The sequence below is a fragment of the Anolis carolinensis genome, chromosome 3 (assembly GCF_035594765.1).
Source record: "Anolis carolinensis isolate JA03-04 chromosome 3, rAnoCar3.1.pri, whole genome shotgun sequence".
Lineage (NCBI taxonomy): Eukaryota > Metazoa > Chordata > Lepidosauria > Squamata > Dactyloidae > Anolis > Anolis carolinensis.
The window spans coordinates 10,236,318-10,261,887 of NC_085843.1; the positions used below are offsets into that span (position 1 = coordinate 10,236,318).

Below are 25,570 nucleotides of genomic sequence, written 5' to 3' on the forward strand. Positions count from 1 at the left end.
ATTGGGATGTTAGGCAGTATCACTGAAGTTTGGTCCAGATCCATCGTTGACTGGATTCAGTGCTGTCTGGATAAGGGTTTGGGGGTGATAAGGCAATCACCCCCAAACCCTGGCAGTATTCGCAGTTGGCCATGTTGGATCTGTGTGCCAAGTTTAGTCCAGATCCGTCGTCGGCTGGGTTCAGAGTTCTCTGGATAAGGGTGAACTACAACTCCCAGATCTGAGGTCAATCACCCCCAAACCAAGCATATATGCACAGTTGGCCATGTTGGGTCTGTGTGCCAAGTTTGGTCCAGATCTGATGTCAGCTGGGTTCAGTGCTTTCTGGATGAAGGTCAACTATAGCTCTCAAAATCAAGGTCATGGGGCTTCTCTGTGCCAAGTTTGGTCCCAGTGCATTGTTGGTGGGGGTCACAGTATCAGTGAAGGTACTGCAAGTCCCATCATCCATGGCAAATTTGGTCCAGATCCATCGTTGGTTGAGGAAACAGTGCTCTCTGGATGTAGGTCAAGTACAACTTCTGTAAACCATGGTGAATTCTCCCCAAACCTCTTGTTCACTTGCAGATCAATTCCTCTGTTAACTGTGTACTATTGGAAAGGGTAGGCAGGGTTAAGGTAGAGGCAGTGGGCGGGGTCATGCAAATGAAGGAACCCTTGGATTTCCATTCTGGAGGAAAAACAGAACATCTAGGATGAAATTCTCTCCGCATGAAAGCCTTCACTTGGGTGGGGGGCAGAATGGTGTTTGTGGAGGACACGGGGAGGGTTTGGGCCACATGTTCATGGCGCTCACTATAACCTGCATGTCAGTGGAGGCAGGGCCATGGGTGTTTCCTGCTCATTGGGAACTATAGCTGTTTGTGGAGGCGGGAGGCTGTCTGTGTAAGTGTATACCTCTGCCACATGCACACATACATATGTTTTACTTCTAATTATGTATAGATGTGAGGAGCATTGTATCCAAACTATGTATATGGATAGAGTTCTTACACACAAGGATTGCAATGCACATGGAGGCAAATGCCTGCTGTGTGAGATACAAAGAGTACGAAGTACCATCATTGTTTCCTATTCAGAGTGTGATGGAGTCTCCTTCTCTGAAGGCTTTTCAACAGAAGCTAAGTGACCATCTCTCAGGAGTGAATCATAGAATCACAGAGTTGGAAGAGACTCCAAGGTCCAGCCTCATTCTGTCATGCAGGAGGACACAATCAAAGCACATCCAACTGATGGCCATCCAGTCTCTGCTTTAAACCAGGGGTCCCCAAACTACGGCCCATGGGCCGGATGCGGCCCTCCAGGGTCATTGACCTGGCCCCTGTCCTAAACTTTAGACTTAGGGTTGACCTAAGTCTACCTGGTCTTTGGAGGTCTCTTTGCTTACCGATGGTCTTAGGAGATCGTCTAGATGGTCTTTGAAAGTCTCTTTGCTTAGCTACGGCCTTATGAGACCATCTAGATGGCTTTTGGAGGTCACTTTCCTTACCTATGGTCCTATGAGACTGTCCAAATGGCCTTTGAGGGTCCCTTTCCTTACCTATGGTTTTATAATATTGTCTAGATGGCCTTTGGGGGCTCCTTTCCTTACTGATGGTCTTAGGAAACTATCTAGATGGCATTTGAGGGTCCCTTTCCTTACCGATGGTCTTACAAGACCATCTAGATGGTCTTTGGAGGTCCCTTTCCTTACCAATGGTCTTACAAGACCATCTAGATGATCTTTGGAGGTCTCTTTCCTTACCTATGGTCTTTTGAGATCGTCTAGATCAGGGGTCCCCAAACTAAGGCCCGTGGGCCAGATGTGGCCCTCCAAGGTCATTGACCTGGCCTCTGTCCTAAACTTTAGACTTAGGGTTGACCTAGGTCTGAAATGACTTGAAGGTGATGACCGTCACCCCGGCTTTTAAATTAATTTAAAAACCCAGCGGAGAGTTCCGCAGATCGCTCACCAAAGGAACGGAACGGGACCGCAGCAGACTATTATTAAGAGATCTTTTTTTATTTCACTTTCCCCTTCCCTGAACTATGTAACAAAATCCCCCAATAAAAGTAGCATTTATTTTAGCAATAACACTCTCTATCTGGTTATTTTGTATCTTTCTCTGACTCTTTCCTTTGCATGCAATTTCTCTCTCTCTCTCTCGTCCCTTTAACTCCGGCTGAGGTTTCTCCGCCATAGATTAATATGGCGGACGATACAAATCGGCTCATATCTCTATCAAAATACCCCTAGAACGCTCCTTTTTTAGTCCTAACCCTTTCTAAGGCTCCTGACTCGAAGACAACCAGCGGAACCGGAATCGGTCCAGTTTTCGGCACCTCAACAGCTGATTGTCAAACGGGACCGACCGCTTCCTTCCAGCCTTATCCCGGACTTTCCTCTCCCCGCGACTCGCGGAATGGTTTTAAGAGATCCCTAGCCCCTTTCTGTGAACTGGGGATGGGGGGATCGCTCTCTCGCTGGGGAAACATAGTTCTCCAAGAACCCTTACCCTCTCTACAGCTGCCAGGGGGTGCCCGGACGGGTGCCCTCCACGTTTCATTCATACTTTCATAATTTCATGAAGGAGAAGAACACTCTTCCCCAGACCTATGCCTGGACTTATGAAATCTTATACTTCCAAAGACTACAACCCACATGTGCCCCTTCCCCATGCTATCTCTATGAATTCCTTATGAACTCTTTTTCCTCATGTATTTGTGAATTTTCATATTCTATGTACTTGGACAGTCTCATGACTCACTGTTGTATGAACTTCTAATCGTTGGGCTAACTTCATGAATTGTGAAATCATGCTGCTAGAACTCCACTTCTATATTGGGTTCCCCAGATGTTGTAAACTTCGTTCTTATCAAATGTTTTCTATTGTTTATATCATTCATGATTCCCCTTTATGCAATGTCACCCACCTTTATGGATTCTCCTTTATTTCCTTGAAATCTATCTATCTGCCTATATGTATTTGTACTCTTTGGGATCCCCGGAAAATATGTATTCTTTTCCCAGCAGAGTTTATGTTCCAACTTTATTTTAATTTTCATTCTATCCCATATAATTGTCAAATCATGAAATCAAATGGGAAATATTATGACCCCAACGTGAACTCTAGCCCTATGACCCAGACCTCCCTTCCCAAAAACAAAAGGATAATCTGCCACCGTTTAATCCAATCTCATTCCGATCGCATGGACAATATAGGGCTTGAGTCACCAAATTCCTAAAGGTGACTCGCCCCCAAGGCAAACATTGTCATATCCCAGGCCAGGACGCCTCAGGAAGGCACCCCTGTGGAGCTCGTCAATGACGGCTCATCACCACCCTTCTTTACTTCCCGTCTGACACCCCAAAGACATATCTAAAATCTGTGAACGTGACAGGACCCCGGACATCCTTGATGGGTGCCATTAATTCCTTTAGAAATCGGCCGGGCCAGGATTAATCTGATATTTCCTGTCCGGTCACTTCATTGTTTTAATAGCTCCCGCCTCCTCCTCTCTGATTGGCCCGAGTGGGGACAAAAAGCGGCCCCCCATTGGGCCAGCAGAGCAAGGCGGGAAACGAAAGCCCGCCTCGTTCAACCTCCCAGCCTATCCGCGATCAGATGGGCGGGGGAGCGGGGCGGGAAATTCAAAGGGCTGTCAGACCAAAATATTGTATAAATATGGCTTTATTTGAAACATATGTTACGCTAGTAGACTGAATGATCGGTACTAGTGTCCTTTTCAGCTGAATCGCTAAATAAAGACTCCTTGGCGGATTTTCCTTCATCTTTGGCGGACCTTCTTCATTTCGGCTTCAGGTGGTATCTCGGCTTATATTCTCCTTTTGGCTTCGCCAAGGTCCGTTCCCTCAGGACCGGGTCGGGTCTCTCCTTAAGGGCCCGATCCCCTAAAACGCGGTCGACAACAAAGGCACACGAAAACAATCCTAATTTTTTACTATTTCATCATAGTCCGTCTCCCCAACAGTCTGAGGGACTGTGAATCGGCCCTCCACTTAAAAAGTTTGAGGACCCCTGCTTTAAACCCTCCAGAGAAGGAGACTCCAATAAACACCAAGGCAACATATTACACTATGGTACAGCTCTAAACATCAAAGAGTTCTTCCTAATGTTTAGGTGGAAATCTCTTTTCCTGCAATTTGAACCCATCACTCAATGTCCAAGTCCCTAAAGCAGCAGAAAACAAGCTCACCTCCTCCTCTATGTGACGTCCTTTCAAATATTTAAACATGGCCCTGCACTGAAAGTCCAATTGCTGCCAAAATTGGTTTCTTCCCAGCACCAAATCAAGACTTATTTTATTTTCAACCTCCAGGATGTGTGCAACCCTAAGACAACTCTAATGGCAACCCTAAGACAAGGTTTTCTTGGCAGGACTTGTTAAGAAGTGTGTTGTCAAAGCCCTTCATGGCCGGAATCACTTGGTTGGTGTGAGTTTTCCAGGCAGTATGGCCATGTTCCAGAAGCATTCTCTTCTGACGTTTTGCCCACATCTATGGCAAGCATCCTCAGAGGTTGTTGAGGTCTGCTGGAGACTAGGCAAGTGAGGTTTATATATCTGTGGAAGGTCCAGGGTGGGAGAAAGAAGTCTTGTCTGTAAGAGGTAAGTGGACAATTTCAACAGAAAAGAGGAAACCATAAAAATGAACAAAATCTGGCTATCAGTATTTAAAAACTCTAAAGTCAGGACAGTAAATAAAGTACAACACTCGGAAAACAGGGGAATTCCAGACAAGAAACAATCAGGGCCAGCTAACACCTCCCAACAAAGGATTCCCCCAGGCATGCATAATCCAGTCTATGAAATTACAAGGCTTTTCAATGCTAATGAAGATGATTAATTGAAACGTTCACACTTGCCTCCAACAAAAAAAGTTCCTTCTCCCACCCTGGACATTCCACAGATATATAAATTTCACTTGACAAGTTTCCAACAGACCTCACAACCTCTAGGATGCCTGCCATAGATGTGGGAGAAACATCAGGAGAGAATGCTTCCGGAACATGACTATACAACCCGGAAAACTCACAGCAACTCTTTTGAGAAATGGTTTGCTCTTGCTTTCTTCTGAGGCTGAGAGTGTGTGACTTGTTCAAGATCACTTTCCATAGTCGAAGGATTTCAATCCTAATCTCCAGAGTCATTGTCCAAAGCTCAAATCAATACGCCATGCTAGCTAATGATTTTAATTGTTGGAGCCACTTGAGATATTTAAACTTAATGTTGTGCTTATACATTTTTATCTTAATTGAGCTATTTATTTTCTTCTTATAAAAAATCTGGAATTGTCATACTATGTATTGTTGTTATTTGTCCCAGGAAAGGCAAGATATAAAATGAATGAGTTGAATACCTGTTAGAAAATAAGCCTAGTTCTTTAGCAACCATTGTGGGCAATTATGATGAGCTATTGCTAGTGAAGCACCAACTCTTTTAAGATTAATTTTTACTATTATTATTTTATGCCATTTGAGTCTTACTTTTAATGTGATTCTTTTTTTAGGTGAGTCTGAAGGAGGTTTGGAAAATGAGCTATTAATAGTGAGCAATAAAAATAAAAGATATTAGAATCTAAACAGAATCTCATGAGGTCTAAGTTATTAAAATGCCACCCACCAGCACAGAGATGATGTGGAACTGCTGGAGGATATTTAGTAAAGGTTGAAAGTTAATGGATTTCCACTGGGAGGCCTTTTGTCTTTACACTGTCGTGGCACAAACACTGTAGGATGGTGGTTTGTGATGCTAAATAACCAAGGAACCAGCAGGAAAGGTAATCTTTGTGGTTTTAGGGACTCCATACAAATCCAAAAGCATACATATGCAAACATGGGTTGAGTGCCTTATCCAAAATGCAAAGAGTCATGGATTGGGGTTTTAAAATTTTTATTTTGGAGTATAGTCAGTTCTCAAAACATGTGGGCTTCACCTTTTGTTGATTTGATTATTTACATATTCTGTTAATATTTTCTCTCTATGAAACTCTTGGTTGACTTCCGCTTATAAGCACAGCCTAAGGCTCATTGTATACATTATATTTTTAATAGAGTTTTTGCACGATGCATTTGTGAACACTGAACAACCGGAAAGCAAAACATTAGCCACATAACTGGATTAAGAAAATCCAACAAATGCTACATTCAGCAAAGTATGAGAGGGATCCTCTCCCCTCTGCAGGAGTCTACCGTATACCATGCAGCTGTGGACAAGTCTACAGAGGGACCTCCAAACGCAGCATTGCCCAGACACGAATAAAAAAACATGAAAGGCACAGCAGTCTAGCTCAACCAAAAATGTCAGCCATAGCAGAGCACTCGATGAACCAACCTGGACACAGCATATTATTGGAGAACACAACAATGCTGGAAAACTCTGACAACCACCACGTCAGACTACACAGAGAAGCCATTGAAATCCATTAGCATGTAGACAATTTCAACAGAAATGAGGAAACCATGAAAATGAATAAAATCTGGCTGTCAATATTAAACATCTCTAGTATTAGGACAGTAATTAAAAGGTGACACTCAAAAACCAGGGGAATTACAAATGGGGAAACAATCAAGACCAGCTAACACCTCCCAACAAAGGATTCACCCAAGCTGTAAGGTCAAGGTGGCCAACGGCAACATTCCCACTTGCTTCAAACAAGACGTCTTTCTCCCACCCTGGACATTCTACAGATATATAAACCCCAATTGCTTGCTTCCAGCAGTCAAAATGTCGGAGAATGCTTCGGAAATATGGCCATACAGCCCAGAAAACTCCCAGCAACCCAGTGGCTCTGGCCATGAAAGTCTTTGACAATTTATTTATTTACAGCATTTTTATCCTGCCCTTCTCACCCGAGGGTACTCAGGGCGGCTTACAAAGATTGGCAATATTCAATGCCCAAAATACAGTCATTAAAAGCAAAACAATACGTACAAATCAATTAATGAAACACATTATTAAATTTAAAACATCTGTGTGATTGACAACACATTGGACTGATAAACGATGCTCAGTCTGAGTATGCCATAGTGTGCAAGGCATGTGCAGTCATACATATCCTATCATACTACAGTTTTACTAACTCACATTTGTGTATTTTATAGATTTGTTTTCAATGGTTTGAATAATAACAGCTCAATGGGCTGTGGGGTCACTTTCAGGTCTCCAATTCCGTGATAACACTAGCTACACAAAATTTGAAAAAAAAATCTGTTCCTGGTTTGAAAGTGTTACTTCCTGTTTAATTGTGCAATCCTTAGTTCTTTCTGTAAGACACTTCTGTATTTGTAGCTGAGGATAGTACTATTATTTCCTTCACTCTAGACACTTTATAATTTTCCTTAATGAAAATATGCCATTTTAAACCTTTCAATGAGCAGACTTAATACACTTTCCCTATGATTTTGTGATAGAAGAAATTAGAAAATAACCTAGGAACAAAAATCGTGTTACATAGCGTAACCGAACTGCACTTTAACATTAACTTTTTGTATGGTTTTTTTAAAACTTATGTTTTTGTATGCTATATTTGTTTTATAAGTCACCATGAGTTTTAGGCAGGATACCAAAGAATTAATAAACACACAGCAACAGACATACATAAATAAATCTCAAAAAAGTTTGGCTTACGTTATGAATTGATTGTTCAGCATCTTTTCTAACTTGGCCTTAATGAAATGGGAGAAGAAGAGAAAACCACATACATTATTCTGAGTTTCCTTACATTTATTTGACACAAGTATCTAATAAGACAGTTGCCAGCTTCACAAGATGTCATCAGATCTAAGCCAGGAAACATCAGCTTCCATTTCCAAGAAGAGAAATTAAAACCATGGGAAGAGAACCTGAATTCAGTATCAGCAGAAGCTGAACTGTGCCATTTCGTAACACATCACTGAATGAGTAGATGAGAGTAAAAACCGGCACTGATGTTATTCTGGTAATTATAAAGAATCATACTCTAGTCCTCCAGGTGTTTTAAGCTTCAATTCCCAGAAGCCTCAACTAACTTTGGCCAGTGATCAGGGATTCTGGGAGCTGAAATCCAAAACACCTGGAATATCAGAGTTTGGCAAACACTTGGCTAAGCAATGTATGTACAGAGCAGTGGTTCTCAACCTTCCTAATGTCGCAACCCCTTAATACAGTTCCTCATGTTGTGGTTACCCTAACCATAAAATTATTTTCATTGTTACTTCATAACTGTAATTTTGCTACTGTTATGAATCATAATGTAAATATCTGATATGCAGGATGTATTTTCATTCACTAGACCAGTGATGGCCAACCTATGACACGCGTGTCAACACTGACACGCCTAGCCATTTTTGCTGACACACTGCCGCATGCAGATTGATTGGATGACTATGTCTTTTGTGGCCAAATTTGTTGTGATTTGGTCCAGTAGTTTTGTTGTTTACTCCATGGGAATTATGCACATTATTATTCTATTATTATTGTAGTATATTATCATTTTATTACTATATTATTATTATTCTATTATTCATTATTCATGACTACATTGAAACTAGAATAGAGATAAATCAGCATGGAAACTGCAAGAGGTACCATAGATTGTTGTACATGGAAATAATGGCAGTAAATAGTTTTTGATTTATTAAATACAGTTATATATTACAATTATATATTTTTGTTATTTAAACTATACATATTGTGAAATTATGTTTTTTTTCTCGAAGTGACACACCACCCAAGTCATGCTAGGTTTTTTGGTGAATTTTGACACACCAAGCGCAAAAGGTTGCCCATCATTGCACTAGACCAATACCCGATACACCCAATTTTGAATACTGGTGGGGTTGGCAGGGATTGATTTTGTCATTTGGGAGTTGTAGTTGCTGGGATTTATAGTTCACCTACAATCAAAGAGCATTCTGAACTCCACCAATGATGGAACTGAACCAAATTTGGCACACAGAACTACCAAGGCCAACAGAAAATACTGGAAGGGTTGTTGTGTGTCTTTCGGGCTGTGTGGCCATGTTCCAGAAGCATTCTCTCCTGATGTTTCGCCCACATCTATGGCAGGCATCCTCAGAGGTTGTGAGGTACCTCACAACCTCTGAGGATGCCTGCCATAGATGTGGGCGAAACGTCAGGAGAGAATGCTTCTGGAACATGGCCACACAGCCCGAAAGACACACAACAACCCTGTGATCCTGGCCATGAAAGCCTTCGACAACACATTCAATACTGGAAGGGTTTGGTAGGATTTTGACATTGAGTTTTGGAGTTATAGTTCACCTACATCCAGAGAGCATTGTGGACTAAACCTGGCACAAATATTCAATATGCCCAAATGTGAACATTGGTGGAGTTTGGGGAAAATAGACCTTGACATTTGGGAGTTGTAGTTGCTGGGATTTATAGTTCACCTACAATCAAAGAGCCCCTTGAACCCCCACCAATGATAGAATTGGGCCAAACTTCCCACACAGAACCCCCATGTCCAACAGAAAATACTGATCTTTGGCAACCCCTCTGACATCCCTCACAGGGGTCCCGACCCCCAGGTTGAGAAACGCTGTTATAGAGGGATAAGAAATTGTGTTGGAATAGGTCTTGAGAAAAAATCATTGAGAGCATCATTTCCAAATTAGATGCACTTTAAGTCATACGGGATTGTGAGAAAATGGCACAAAACTCATTGCATTAAAAAAAGGCGAACAAATTTGTTTTACCTTTTGTCCAGGGGCCACGTGTTTATGAAAGAGCTCAATGTCATGAGGGCATTTGGACAACACCACGTCCGTCACTCTCTTGAAAAGGTCTTCCATAATCTAAGCAAAGTTGATGGAGAAAAGAGAAATCTGTAGGAACACATTGCATAAACTTAGATAAGTAAGAGATTTTTACTAGACGCTTTACCTTGGGCTGGAGATAGGTTACAACAAATGGAAGCATTGATCATTCAAACATCTTTTAAAATACTCAATAATTCTTTACATATATTATCTCTAAGACCACCACAAACTGTGTTAGAGCTTTGTAGGGATTTGAATGTTAACACATTACACAAAACTAAATGGACGAGCCAGCTGTAGTTTTGGTCTTTATTAAACTTTTTACACTCTATGTATCACATAACACTCTTTCGCTGCATATTCTACACTGTAGAATTAATGCAGTTTGACACCACTTTAATGGTGATAGGTCAATGCTATGGAATCCTGGGATTTGTAGTTTGGCCAGATGCCAGCGCTCTCTGGCATGAAGGTTAAGGCTCTGTAACACTATCATTCCCATTAATTCCATAGCATTGAGCCATGGCAGTTAAAGTGGTGTCAAACTGCATTATTTCCCGAGTGTATATGCACCCTCTGTCTCTCATACAATCTTGGAAAAGTGTAAAAGATTTGCATCTTCATAAATGGTTATACACACTTCAGCAAGTTGCCTTAACGGAAAAACTAACATGTTTATTATTAAATCAATAAGATAACAAGATAGATGAAAAAAGTGGAAACTATGATACCCATTTATTTATATACAGAAATAATAGGACTGTCAAGCTACTCGTCTTTGAAATATATGGAAAGAGCTATAATGAGAACAAGATCTAGAGAAGGAATAGAGCATTTGATAAATGATATTGGACTGCAGACAAGATACAAGAGAAGCAATGTTGCCATGTTTTTGCTGTTTTGTTGTTCCCTCTTTTTTGGCCTTTGTTGTTATCTTGTTTACATTTTTCCTTCAGTTGGAATGCGGTGTTATTGTGTCTTGTTTGTTTGATTAGCGTGAAAAAGAAAATAATTATGGAGGGAAAAAAACAAACTCTGTGGTTTTGTGAAGTGGCATCTCTCCAGGAGCGTGGAAAAAACAAACATGCATTTCATGCCACCCACTTTATTCCCATTCAAGAAAAAAAAGAGAGCAATTTTGCTGTTGCGAACAGTGGGAACTTTGGTTAGTTTGTGGTGAAGAAGCAGAGGCAAAAGCTAGCTGGAAAACCCAAGACAAAGCTTTCACTGCCTTGAAAGAGGAAGTTTTCCGCTCTATAATGAAGTTTCTGCAAGAGCATTAACTACACAACATGGTGATTGCAATTGCAATGAAGCATTTCTACTTCTGCTTATTCAAACTAATTTTTCTGAAGAACTATTATATTGCAATGTTTGAAACCTCCACATCTAAGATTGCTGTGGTGGGCAGAAGTTATAGTTGGATCCACTTGTTGACCTCTAAGGGCCCTTCCACACAGTCATATAACGCAGAATATCAAGGCAGGAAATCCCACAATATCTGCTTTGAACTGGGTTATCTGAGTCCACACTGCCATATATTCCAGTTCAAAGCAGATAATATGGGATTTTATTCAGCTGTGTGGAAGGGGCCTAAGTAATCTATAATGGATTGGCTAGGATTTCTCACTCTTAACTGTTTAATAATAGCAGTAACTAAATAATTTTCTGTCCTTATTCACCATTGCATTAGAGCTTTCCCCTCTCTGCAGAACGACCCTCCATTTATCCGTAGGTCTTATCCAAATTTATTTTGGCCCCAAAATTTGCCCTTGATTTATTCATGAGATCAACTTATATGCACAAGTATATACGTATATTAAAGTATAGTAATAACATTGACCCACGTATAAATCAATTCACTTTTCGGATTGATTTTTCGACTCAAATTTCTAGATTTATACATGAGTATACCGTGTTTCCCTGAAAATAAGACAGTGTCTTATATTAATTTTTACTCCCAAAGATGTGCTAGATCTTATTTTCAGGGGATGTCTTATTTTTTCATTAAGAAGAATTCACATTTATTGTCGAACAAAAAAAATTATTATTATATACTGTACAATAGTTGTCATCATAAACCAGCATAACCAGACAAACTGTGAATCATATCAAGAATTTCTTGTTACTACCAATATTTCCATGTACAACACTCTATGGTATGTACATTTACTAATCCTGCATGCGCTGGTGTTCTGTTAGGTGGGCATGCTTACAAACAAAAACTTTGCTAGGTCTTACTTTCAGGGGAGGCCTTATATTTAGTAATTTAGCAAAACCCCTACTGGGTCTTATTTTTTGGCGATGTCTTATTTTAGGGGAAACAGGGTATATAGATAGGTCCGAAGTTATGAACAAAATAGGTTCTATAGGTTTGTTCTTAAGTTGAATTTGTTTGAAAGTCAGGATAGGTACATTATTTTAAGTGTAACTCTAGCCAAATATATATAAATAAATATAATAAATATAATAATAAATATAACAACAACAGCAGCAGCAGCAACAATAATTCCTGTTCACTTTCTGTTTCAAGAAAGACGTGTCCTGGGCAAAAAATTAACCCAATGGGACACAAAATGTGGGGAAAATGGTCCTATACTATTAATTTTATTATGATAAATTAAAAACAATTATGGAACAATTTTGTCATTGAAAACAACGTTTGGATGCAGGAAGACACGGATAATAACGAACCATGTTATTTTAATGGGATGAACAATGGAGGCCCCAAGAAGAGGATGTAGCTCATACAATAAACTCTAAGTGAATAAATCAAATCACGGAGAAGTCAAAGCTTATATTGATTCTACAGATACAAGTGCATTTATTCGATCTCTGTGGAGCCTGATAATGTCCTTCTGGATACCTTCTACCTTGTCAATATCTCTTTTGAACTGTAGTGCCCATAACAGGACATAGGAATATTCCAGGTGAGGTCTGACCAAAGCAGAATACAAAGAACTTCCCTTGATTTAGACATGCTGCTCCTTTTGATGAAGCCCAAAATCCCATTGGCTTTTGAAGCTGCTGCATCACATCGTTGGCATATATTCAACTTGTTGTTTACTAAGATCTTTCTCACATGTACTATAGTGGTTTGAGTGTTGGACTAGACCTCTTGGAGACCAAACTTTGAATCTTTGCTAATGCTTAGCCATGTGAACCCACTGGGTTATTGGGGATTGTGGATGATAGGTAGAAGCCCTTACGTGTGTCCATGAACCCAGAGTCACCCTGCAGAATGATGCACCACTCGGCTTTGCAAAACAAATAACATAGGAACTTTTACTAAGTCCAAGAGATCAACAGAACAAGGGTATTTACAATAGTCCCTCTGATTGCTTACAGAAATCAGCAGTCATGAGCAGTCTTTTCTTAGTCCATAAATCTATTTCAGTGAAGATTAGCAGCAAACAAGGACCCAGAAGTAGTCAGGCCCCTCTGAGTACAGAGCCATCTTCTTTCCAGCCAGTACTCAGAAGACTCTCTCTCTCTCTCTCTCTCTCACACACACACACACACACACACACAGAAACCTGTTCAAACCAGTTCTCCAGCAGCAGGACAGCAACAGTTTCAAACCAATTCCCACGTCCTTGCAAACTCAGCCAATCAGCTTCATGCATTTGATTTTCCAGTTAACACACACATAATATCTTTGCAAGCCATGACATGGATGACCTCAGAAGAGACAGACTCAGAGGAAGGCAATGCTAAACATCTTCTGAACAAATCTTGCCAAGAAAAAAACTCATAATAGAGTTGAATCAGGACCATCATAAGTCAGGAACGTCTCCAAGGCACAGAAAGAGCAATATAATAGAAATACCAGGCTCTGAAACTGGGACTTTGGAACATGTTTGTCCTTGTGAAGTCCCTATTTTGAAAGAAGCCAAGTTCCTGTTTTCTCAAGACTGTTGAACAATTCAGATAAAAATAGAATCGGAGCGGCACTTAACATCTCAATAAAATTAATAGCCCCATCTCCAATTCATATAAAATGTACTCAGTAGCAGGATTGCTCTTAAAGAAATGGGTGTGTGCCACAACATTTGGTTGTCCTGATGCGTAACCTGTATTCATGACAGGATTATACTGTTAGGATAGAATATAGAGCAATGGAATAGTTTCTCATTGGGTAAGTCAAGACAACCTTTAATTATCTTACCTGTTGTAAGATCAAAATGTCATATATAAAATGGAATTAGACTCAGAAAGGACTCAGAAAGGAGGCGTGAAAATGGGAGGGAGGATCACCAACCATCTGAGATACACAGATGAGACAACAACAGTAACATGAAAGGTATAATTGTTTTTCAATGTGTTTACACTGTTTTGATTTGCATTGTGTCATATTTATTGCTAGCTGTCTGGAGTCTCTATGTTGAGAGAAGGGCGGGATATAAATAAAGTAAACAAATAAAAGAAATACTAACAAAAAATAGCAAATAAATGGGCCTGAGAGCAAATCGAACCTGAACGCTTTCTGGAATGCAAGATGATTAACGTAAGACTGTTATATTTTTGCCAAATGAGAAGACACGATAAAAAAAGACAATAACGCTTGGTAATAATGCTTAAGGGGCCACGGATAGCTCAGCGAGTTAAATCACTAGCTGCAGGAAAGCTGCTAACCAGAGAGTTGGCAGTTCAAAATCAAAAGTTGGGGTGAGCTCCCGACTGTTAGTCCTAGCTTCTGCTAACCTAGCAATTCAAAAGCATGCAATACGAGTAGATCAATAGCTATTGCCTCGGCAGGAAGGTAAAAGGTCACCCCGTGTAGACATGACGGAAAAAACATGTCTACGGACAATAGGCTCCTTGACATGGAAAACGGAACAAGAGCACCGTCCTATGGCTGGAGTTGAGCATCACCTTCAGACACCGGAGATGAAAAAGGGGAAGGCCTTTACCTTTGTCTGTGCATGTGTATTGTATGTCATTGTTGTGTAAAACATTGAATTTTTGCCTTATATGTGTACTGTAATCCGCTGTAAGTCCCTCCGGGGGAGATAAAGCGGAATATAAATAAAGCGTATTATTATTATTATTATTATTATTATTATTATTATTATTATTATTATTATTATTATCTTGAATTGCAATAAGAAAAGAGGAAGGTGACATATGGGGTTTCTCATTCATAGGGTTGTAAGTAGAGAAATTAGGTACCACTAAAAAGTGGGGGAGGTATTTTACGACACCATAAAAGAAAAAGGCAAGAAATGCCGGTGACCAAGAAGAAGGAGGAAGTCTTGACTGAACTGTCAGGGAATCGGCGACCCCAATTGATTGATGAGCAAGGTCTCACCTTTCGAGCACAGCCTCCAAGGTGCTGAAGCTGAATGTCAACACACCATATCTCCTTTCTGTCTGTTTTGTCCTGTCTATCCAAACGGTATTCAATGTTTGCCGTGTATGTGTACTGTGACCTGCCCTGACTCCCCTTGGGGAGATAGGGCGGAATATAAATAAAATGTTGTGTTATTTAAATATACATTGCATCCCATTGGTCCCAAGATTCCCTCAGTCAGAATCCCTGGAGAAAACGGAAAAGGCAAATTGTTGGTCTTGGAGGCTTCTAGGAACCATAGTTCAATTTTGACATGTGATTGATCCATTTAACACCCAAAACTCCTTGCTTTTTAGAACTAGAAGTGGACCTCCATTCAGCTCTGGCTTGTCTGTGTGGCCCATGGTCTCAAGGGCCAAAAGACTGGTTCCTGGCCCCACAAAAATTGTCCATTCTTACAATAAGACTAGGACAGGCTTCGTCTCAAATTTCAAATACCTGGTATCAAAAACAGAAAACCACGAGGACTTTCCAGTTTCATCACTCACCTGCATGACGTCCTGTAGGCTTTCAACAAAGGCCAGCTCTGCCTCCACCATATAAAATTCGGCCAAGTGCTTACGGCTTTGAGAATAGTCGGCACGGAAGGTTGGACCGAAAGAATAGACCTTGGTGAATGCCCTGCAAGGGAAGAGAGGGAAAGTTTCTAATGAGCGGCATGCTGTTAAGGAACTCCCCGTCACTAGAAATCAAGTAGTTCTTCTCCCTTCTTCTTCTTGCCAAGTGCCATTGAACACTTATCCTAGTAGACAGAACATTTTATTGTCCTTGTGTGCCTACGAGTTGTTTACAATTTATAGTGACCCCAAAACAACCCTATCATGAGGTTTTCTTTGCAAGATATTTCACAGGAGGTTTGTCTTTGCTTCTCTCTGGGCCTGAGAGACTATGACTTTGGCTCCATCTACACGGACTATTTCCTGCAGCTTTAAACAGACATTGAAGAAAGTGATTTTGCTGTGTAGATGATTACATAGGGATTCCTGGAACCTGTTTGACACCCGTATGGGTTTACAGAAACTACAGAGCACTGATACACATTAAGGGCATTCTTTTCATGCTTTTGTGGGAGTTCGTTGTTTGCCCAATACAGCTTGAAGTTAGCTTTACAGTACGTTTGATTGATAAGCCTATTGGTCGTATCAAAACATTTGACAAACACATTTAGCACATACAACATACAACCCACATTACAACCAAAGTTAAAATAAACAAGCTGTTAACAACAAAGGGTCAGGATTTGTAAAAGAGGCACCATGATGTGGTGAGTTGACTAGAAAGGTTTAACCAAGTTCCATGTTACGAACAATTTTGTATCTGTGGAGCGGCAGAGGTAGAAGATACTACACATGTACTGTTTAGTTGTGACTTGTATAAGAAAGAGAGAAACCGATACCTCGGCCCATACATTTTACAAAAGACACTCTGGGATTCTTACATTAAAACCACATTTTTATTGGCTGGCCAGAATACTAAAATAACATACAAAATGGCCCTTTTTTATTTAAAGCAACTCAGCTGAGAACTGCACATTTGGAGTCGATTGGTGTAAATTGTAAGAGTGATGCAGATATTTGATCTGGTTCAGGATCTTTATTTATTTATTTATTTATTGGACTTGTATACCGCTACTCCCAATTTGGCTCGGAGCGGTTTACAAAATAGATAAAACAATACAGTTAGCTTTAGATAGCTTTCAACTTTATGATTCTATGACTTCAATGTTGTGTGTGTGCCTGTGGGTTTAAAGCGGCTGCATGATTTTCCGTAGACAAGAAAGACACAGGTTGTTTTGTCAGTTGGCATACTCATTAATGTGGGATTTCCCCCTCCTCCTGAACATTTTTCCTTAACTCTTCTTTTGTATTTGGCCAGCACAGTTTCAAAAGTAGCAAAGATAGTTCAATAATTGGGTTGCTGTGAGTTTTCTGGGCTGTATGGCCATGTTCCAGAAGCATTCTCTCCTGACATTTTGCCCATATCTATGGCAGGCATCCTCAGAAGTTGTGAGGTCTGTTGGAAATGAGGTGAAGTTTACATATCTGTGGAATAATGTCCAGCGTGGGAGAAAGAACTCTTGTCTGCTTGAGGCAAGTGTGAATGTTGCAATTGGCCACCTTGATTAGTATTGAAAAGCCTTGCAGTTTCAAAGCCTGGCTGCTTCCTGCCTGAGGGAATCCTTTGTTGGGAGGTGTTAGCTGGCCCTGATTGTTTCCTGTCTGGAATTCCCCTGTTTTCTGGGTGTTATTCTTTATTTATTGTTCTGATTTTAGAGTTTTTTAAAATATTGGTGACCAGGTTTTGTTCATTTTCACTGCTTCCTTCTTTCTGTTGAAGTTGTCCACATGCTTATGGATTTCAATGGCTTCTCTGTGTAGTCTGACATGGTGGTTATTAGAGCGGTCCAGCATTTCTGTGTCCTCAAACAATATGCTGTATCCAGATTGGTTTAACAAGTGCTCTGCTATGGCTGATTTCTCTAGTTGAGTTAGTCTGCAGGGCCTTTCAATCTCTGAGGATGTGGGCGATAAGTCAGGAGAGAATGCTACTGGAACATGGCCATACAGCCCGGAAACCTTACAGCAATCCAGTGATTCCGGACATGAAAGCCTTTGTCAACACATAGTTCAATAATGTTTTGACCCATCAGTTGTCCATCCGTTTTATAGATCAGTTTGCTTGCCCAGTAAACAGGAGAGTGCTGAGAACAAGAAGTCAGTCTGAAGATACTCCCATGAGACTTTTTTTTTATTGACATTGCAACCACAATTCAAGCAATTAATCCACTTATTTTAAAGCCTGTTGACTGGAAAACAAACACAGTCTCCTCTGAGGCAACAACATATGCTAAAACAGTTCAATTTGGGTAATCCCTTACGCATTGGCGACACAGCGCTTGTAAGTAGTAAATAATGCTAATGGCACAGAGAGGAATAAACTGAGGCCGAGAAGGAGAAATCATAAGAGAATACATAAGCACAACCGCAACCCCCTCCAACTTTTCTGACACTGAAATTTCCTTGGTTTGCCCCAAAGCAAAGCAAGAGCGTTAAATGACTCCTCTGTGTAGATCCACTGAACCAGCCTTTCCGCGCTCCGAAACAGAGAACAAAGAATAAAAGGAAGACAGGGTGCCAAAAAATAATGCAGCTTGTGGCCACCCAACCTGTTCCTCCGGCGATCCTGGCACCAAATCCAGTAACACGCTGCCCTAATCCGAGAGGCATTGTGAAGGGCTTAGCTTCCACCCCCTGAAGCCACAAATGCTGAGATGCGCAAACAGCTTTTAAGCCTGAAAAGATCCCTGTGTGTATCTGTAGGATGCAGATAAGAACATTTCAGGACGTTTTTCTTTTTCTTTTGGGGGTATGTCAGGGGGCTCAGTCATTGGCAAATGCATCCGATGATCAGTGCTTTTGCAAAGTCAAAGGAGACCAAAGCATGGCTGTTGAAAGCTGTCTATGCAGATGGGACACAGACTCATAGGGCTGAGTTTTAAGTTTTCTTGTAAGATTTACAGAATTTTCAGGCAAGCATTTGATGAAACTGTTGTTGTGGCTCAGCTGGAACCTCAGAGTGACTCTGATGGGGATTATGGGATTCAGGTTCAAGATGACTCTGATGGGAATGATGGAATTCAGGTGCAGAATGTCCCTGCTGTAGAAGATGAGGAACAGGGAGATTTTCCCACAGCACGGGAATGGTGTTGATGATACTGAAGCTAGCCAGGTGCAAATTGACTCAGAAAAGGAGGATAGTTCTCAGTCTGATAGCAACCAGCAGATTGATGCTAACGAGCTGGCTGGCCTTGACGAAACGGCATCTTTCGATCGAGCTGGCCGTTTGGAATTCAGGGTTCGCAGGAATGTTAGAATAGCAAACAAGAAGTTCAGAGGCCAAAGAAATGCTTTCATGCTATGCAAAGGGTATTAAAACAGTGTGTTGGGAGACAAACCTTTGTCAAAGCAATTTCTCGCTCAAGTCAAGAAGCAAGCTCTCGTTTTCCTGGATTATCTTGCAGCCTTTGTGAGTTCATGTTCATGGGACTTTGTGATGTTCTAATGGGACCTTGTTTTATGCCTTATGATTTCTTGGATTATTCTTTGAAGCCTTGCTTTGCAACAATCTTTTGGAACTTTACTTTTGCTTTTTAAGAACTGTTTATTTCCTATTTCCTAATAAACTACAAAAGACTTCAACCGGGCTGTGGCGCAGGCGGGAGAGCAAGCCAGCTGCAATTAACTGCAGTGAATCACTCATGAGTTCGAGGCCTGCTCGGAGCCTATGTTTGTCTGTCTTTGTTCTATGTTAAAGGCATTGAATGTTTGCCTATATGTGTAATGTTATCCACCCTGAGTCCCCTTCGGGGTGAGAAGGGCGGAATATAAATGCTGTAAATAAATAAATAAATAAACCTGTGTGCAGCCTGGTGTATAAAGCAAGGTGAAACTAACCTGAGGTGCGACAACTGTCAACTGAAGGCAATACTATCACTAAACATCATGGTGCCATCATAGATACATTCTTTCTAACATCTGCATAGAGGTAGCCTTGCTTCTGTTGCCTGGAGGCATCCTCTGTTTGGGAGGTGTCAGCTTGCTGTCTGGAGTTCTCCTGTTTCTGAGTGGTGTTCTTTATTTAATGTCTTGATTTTGCTGTTTGTTAATACTGGTAACCAGATACTGTTCAAGAGGATTGTTGGGGGTCGTGGAAATAAATAAATATAGTAGAGTCTCATTTATCCAAGCTTGGATAAGCGAATATCTTGGATAATAAGGAGGGATTAAGGAAAAGCCTATTAAACATCAAATTAGGTTATGATTTTACAAATTAAGCACCAAAACATCATGTTACTCAACAAATTTGACAGAAAAAGTAATTCAATACGCAATAACGTTATGTTGTAATTACTGTATTTATGAATTTAGCACCAAAATATCATGATATATTGAAAACATTGACTACAAAAATGCCTTGGATAAGTGAGTCTGGGATAAGTGAGACTCTACTGTAGAAGCTTTACCACAGTTTCTGAATCAAGATAAATCCTGCAGTATAATAAAGTGTCACCCAGGCTTGTGTAACAAGTAACAGTATCTTTAATTCAGTTCAAAAGATCAAACATGGCAACAATATATGTTATGGTTGAGCCTTCGGGCTCCGATAATAGAAGAAGGGGGCATAAGACTCCTCGAGAGTCAGACTCTTTCGAGGAGCGTGAACGAAAACGGCTCCGGGATTTGTTTACAGACCTGACAGATGAGGACTCATTTGAGGGTTTTTCTGAGGGTTTGGAGGAAGAGATGGCCAGCTCGGAGGAGGATGACATGGAATGGACTCGTGTGAGGGAGGATTTGGGTGTTGGGGAAACAGGCAATGAAAGCATGGGAGGTGACTGGCGGGTTGCAGGATCAGACCCATGGACTGGCTGGAGGGATGGAGCGGGATCCACAGCTGGGGATGCTGTGGGGCGTAGTCAAAGGTGCTTTAGCTCTGATGAGGATGATGAGTTTGGGGCGTCTGGAATTGGGATGGCAGCTGACAGCGATGATGAGCTTGAACTGGGATAAATTGGGGTTTGGGATCAATGTCTAATTGCGTTGGGCAAGGTAATCTGGACGGACGCTTGGGCTTTTGTTGGGGAACTTCCTGAAGACGGGTGTGATTCGTTGCTGGATACCTTGGACCTCCGTCGTCTTTTTGATGGGCAATACCTACTCACACTGGATTGATGCTGGACTGACTGACTTCGATTCTGGATTATCCCTTCGGTTGCTTATCGGTGAGACCTTTGGATTCCTAGACGGCTACGTTTGGCTATTGACCTCTGGACCGGATTGGGACCCTGCTGACTGCCGTTTCCCTGACTGCTGAGCCTGGATCTGGATATCGTTGGCTGTTGAACCTTAAATTGAATCCTGACTACGACCACGTTTTCCTTCGCTGCAGGGAGGAATAAACAAGCCTGGTTTAGTCTCCTGCTGTTTCTAAGTAGCAGAGAGGAATCTGCTACCAGTCTGTTGTTTACATTCTGACTCCTGTTGATCCTCCTTTGTTTGCATTGTTTGCCAGGCTGAAGTAAGCACTTTTGATTTAATCCGGATTAAACTTCTGTTTAACCTGGTTTTTCCCTTTGAGTTGTTTAAGCTCAATCTGAGTTGTTTTTTGTTACCTATCACACTGAAGTCAAGTGTTTGCCCTGTTTTTTTGTCTCCTACGGGCATTTTTAGTTCTGTAATCTCAATAAACTGAGTTTTGCTTTACTCACTGGCGTCCTGTCTCTGACAATATATAAAAAGCAGTCATTCTGAATTCACACAGAGAACTGAGGGAATAAATAGTCCCTTTAAACAATCTTTAAATATGCCTCATTTGCCTTATAAGTAGTCAGGCTTCGGAAAGTATGGCAGCCATTTCCTTCCTGACCATTTCCAATCAGCTACTCTCTTCCCTCACCGATGTGAAAGTGGCAGTTAAAACTGTTTGTCTCAGCACCAAGCTAGAGATAGCAGACAAGCCAATTGGAATTCTGGCTCCTGGCTGGCTCAGCCAATCAGCTGTCGACACATGCCCTTTCCAGTCAACTCACCACATCATGGTGCCTCTTTTACAAATCCACCAGGCACCAAAGCCCAGGCTACCTCTATGCAAATACCCTCACTGATTGACTTTGCAACTTCAAGGCTACTCAATGCTATTCAAGCTTGTGTTGACAACTTCACCATCTGGAGCCACGAAGAAGAAGAACTAAACAAGTTCCAGGATCACCTCAAAAGCATCCACCCAAACATCCAATTCACCATGGAAAAAGAAAGCAAAGGAAAACTGCCATTTCTAGATGTTCTAGTCATCCGCAAACCCAATCAACAATTGGGCCACATCGTTTACAGAAAACCTACACACACAGATAGATACTTATACAAAAACTCCAACCATATTCCAAGTAAAAAAAGAAGCAGAACCAAAGCCCTGCCAAACCGTGCAAAAAGAATCTGCGAAGCCCACCTCCTCCAAGGGGAACCACCAAAACTGGGCTCTACAGGCCAATGGAGACTCCACCACAGACATCAGAAGAGCTGCAAAGCCAAGAACAAGCCACGAGAGTTTCCACCTAGAGAAAAAGTGTTCTTTCCATACATTAAGGGAACCACTGACCGCATAGGGAAGCTGATGAAGAAACACAACCTACAAACTATCTACAGACCCATCAAGAAAATCCAACAAATGCTACGTTTAGCCATAACAGGAGTCTTTGCAGGAGTCTACCGTATACCACGCAGCTGTGGACAAGTCTACAGAGAGACCACCAAACGCAGCGTCCAAGGAACATGAAAGGCACTGCAGACTAACTCAACCAGAGAAGTTAGCCATAACAAAGCACTTGATGAACCAACCTGGACACAGCATATGATCTGAGAACACAGAAATGCTGGACCACTCTCACAACGATCATGTCAGACTATACAGAGAAGCCTTTGAAATCCACAAGCATGTGGACAATTTCAACAGAAAGGAGGAAACCATGAAAATGAACAAAATCTGGCTACCAGTATTTAAAAAAATCTCTAAAATCAGAACAGTAAAGAAAGGAATTCCCGACAGGAAACAATCTGGGCCAGCTAACACCTCCCAACAAAGGATTCCCCTAGGCAGGAATCAGCCAGATCTTGAGCTGCAAGCCCATTAAATGCTAATCAAGGTGATTAATTGCAACATTCACATTTGCCTCAAGCAGACAAGAATTCTTTCTCCCATCCTGGACCTTCCACAGATATATAAACCTCACTTTCCTAGTTTCTTTCAGACCTCACAACCTCTGGAGGATGCCTGCCATAGATGTGGGCGAAACATCAGGAGGGACTGCTTCCGGAACATGGCCATACAGTCCGAAAACTCACAGCAATCCATTATTCAAGCTTGCTAATTGCAACATTCACATTTGTTTTAAACAGACAAGGGTTCTTTCTCCTACCCTGGACATTCAAGAGAGAGAGATATATACTCCACTTGCCTCACTTCCAACAGACCTCTCAAGATGCCAGCCACAGATGCAGGTGAAACATCAGGAGAGAATGCTACTGGAAGAGGGCCATTCAGCTCGAAAAATTCACAGCAACGTAGTGATTCTGGCCACGAAAGCCTTCGACAATACTTTGTCTTTATTTGCTTTTAATTTTTGTATTTCAATCTCAATATAAACTCAACACAGAATTTATGATAGGGTATAGAATGGGGTACAGTATTAGTTAGGTCTATTTTTAATAATAAGTAAATCTCAAGCAACCAGAAACTATGTTTATCTGGCATCTACCAATCTCCATAGAGGACCCTGGTGGTGCAGCGAATTAAATCACTGAGCTGCTGAACTTACTGACTAAAAGGTTGGCGGTTCGAATGCAGGGAGAGGAATGAGTGCCCACTATTAGCCCCAGCTCCTGCCAACCTAGCAGGTCAAAACATGCCAATGTGAGTAGATCAATAGATACCGCTCCGGTGGGAAGGTAATGGCGTTCCATGCAGTCATGCTGGCCACATGACCTTGGAGGTGTCTACGGACAACGCCGGCTCTTCGGCTTAGAAACGGAGATGAGCACCAACCCCCAGAGTCAGACACGACTAGACTTAATGCTTGGAAAAAACTTTACCTTTACTACCATTCTCCATGGGTGCCAATTAACTGAGAGTCTACTGTATATATTAATGTTGCTTCTGGCTGGATCCACACTGCCTTATTATGCAGTAGACCCATGCAATTCAAACTGCATTATATGGCTCTACACACAAACCTCTACACCACATTACATCTAAGAAAGGATAATGCTGATACCAAACAAACATCCCATTTCATTTTCCTACGTATTGTTTGGCTCTTACTGTTGGGCTGTTAGGGAATGCCCTCACTTCTCCCGTCCATGGGGTGGTTTTATATGCACCACAATACACTGCAATCCTCATTAGTGCCGTAAAAAATATCCCAGATTAAGGGACTCAGTGGAAGGTTTTGTCTTCCTAAAAAAACTGCCTGGATGACGTTTCAGCCAAAACACCCACAACACAGCACCGTTTCGAGGCACTGATTCCAATCTGCTTTCCCACGTCCTTGAGCAAACCGTAATTTTCCACCAGAGAATGAAGCCGAATGCCCTTGCTGATCTTAATTAAAAAGCAGCAGAGATCTTATTAAGCCAAACGACGTACAGCCAGGGAACCGTGCGACATTGACCCGTCTGCCAAATAACTCCAGAAATGCTGTTGTGCCAAAGGGGACGGCAAGAGTCTATTAGACTTTAGTGTACGCAAATAGTTTACAGAACTTCGGCAGAGTTTAGAAAAGTTTCTTCTTCTGTAACGGTTGTTATTTGTGATAGCTGAGGTTAAACTGATCCTAAGAATGAATAATAGAATCATAGAATCCTAGAGTTGGAAGAGACCTTGTGGGCCATCCAGTCCAACCCCATTCTGCCAAGAAGCAGGAAAATCTCATTCAAAGCATTCCCAACAGATGCCCATCTAGCCTGTTTAAAAGCTTCCAAAGAAGAGCCTCCACCACAGTCCGGGGCAGAGAGTTCCACTGTTGAACAGCTCTCACAGTGAGGAAGTTCTTCCTGATGTTCAGGTAGAATCTCCTTTCCTGTAGTTTGACGCCGTTGTTCCACGTCCTAGTCTGCAGGGCAGCAGAAAACAAGCTTGCTCCCTCCTCCCTATGACTTTCCCTCACATCTTAATACATGGCCTTCATCATGCCTTGTCTCAGCCTTCTCATCTACAGGCTAAACATGTCCAGCTCTTTAAGCCACTCCTCATAGGGCTTGTTCTCCAGACCCTTGATCATTTTAGTTGGACACATTCCAGCTTGTCAACATCTCCTTTCAATTGTGATGCCCAGAATTGGACACAGTGTGATTCCAGGTATGGTCTGACCAAGGTGGAATAGAGCGGGAACATGACTTCCCTGGATCTAGACACTATACTCCTATTTATGCAGGCCAAAATCCCATTGGCTTTTGTTGCCGCTGCATCACATTGTAGGCTCATGTTTAACTTGTTGTCTACGAGGACTCCAAGATCCCTTTCATACATACTGCTGTCGAGCCAGGCACCATCCCCCATTCTGTATCTTTGCATTTCATTTTTTCTGCCTAAGTGGAGTATCTTGCATTTGTCCCTGTTGAACTTCATTTTGTTAGTTTTGGCCAATCATCCCTCTAATCCCTTAAATATCATTTTGAATTCTGCTCTTGTCCTCTGGAGTATTAGCTCTCCTTCCCAATTTGATCCCGTCTGCAAACTTGATGATCATACTTTCTAACCCTTCATGTAAGTTATTAATAAAGATGTTGAACTGAAGCGGGCCCAGGACTGAACCCTGATTTTGGCACACTTCATTTCTTTCCAGGATGAAGAGGAAGCATTGGGGAGAATCACCCATTGGGTTCCTACCTTTCTCCCCATA

The 25,570-nt window shown here is 41.5% G+C and overlaps 1 protein-coding gene across 1 annotated transcript in view; it reads right to left on the bottom strand.

Annotated features, from left to right (window-relative positions):
- nars2 (asparaginyl-tRNA synthetase 2, mitochondrial) overlaps positions 1–25,570 on the bottom strand; it is a 66,141-nt gene that overhangs the window by 13,853 nt on the left and 26,718 nt on the right. The window contains exons 8-10 of the mRNA XM_003225968.4: positions 15,606–15,738; positions 9,702–9,800; positions 7,630–7,667 (exon numbers count right to left, since the gene is read on the bottom strand). Of these exons, the coding sequence (XP_003226016.1) occupies positions 7,630–7,667; positions 9,702–9,800; positions 15,606–15,738 (270 nt within the window). The remainder of the gene's footprint in view (positions 1–7,629; positions 7,668–9,701; positions 9,801–15,605; positions 15,739–25,570) is intronic.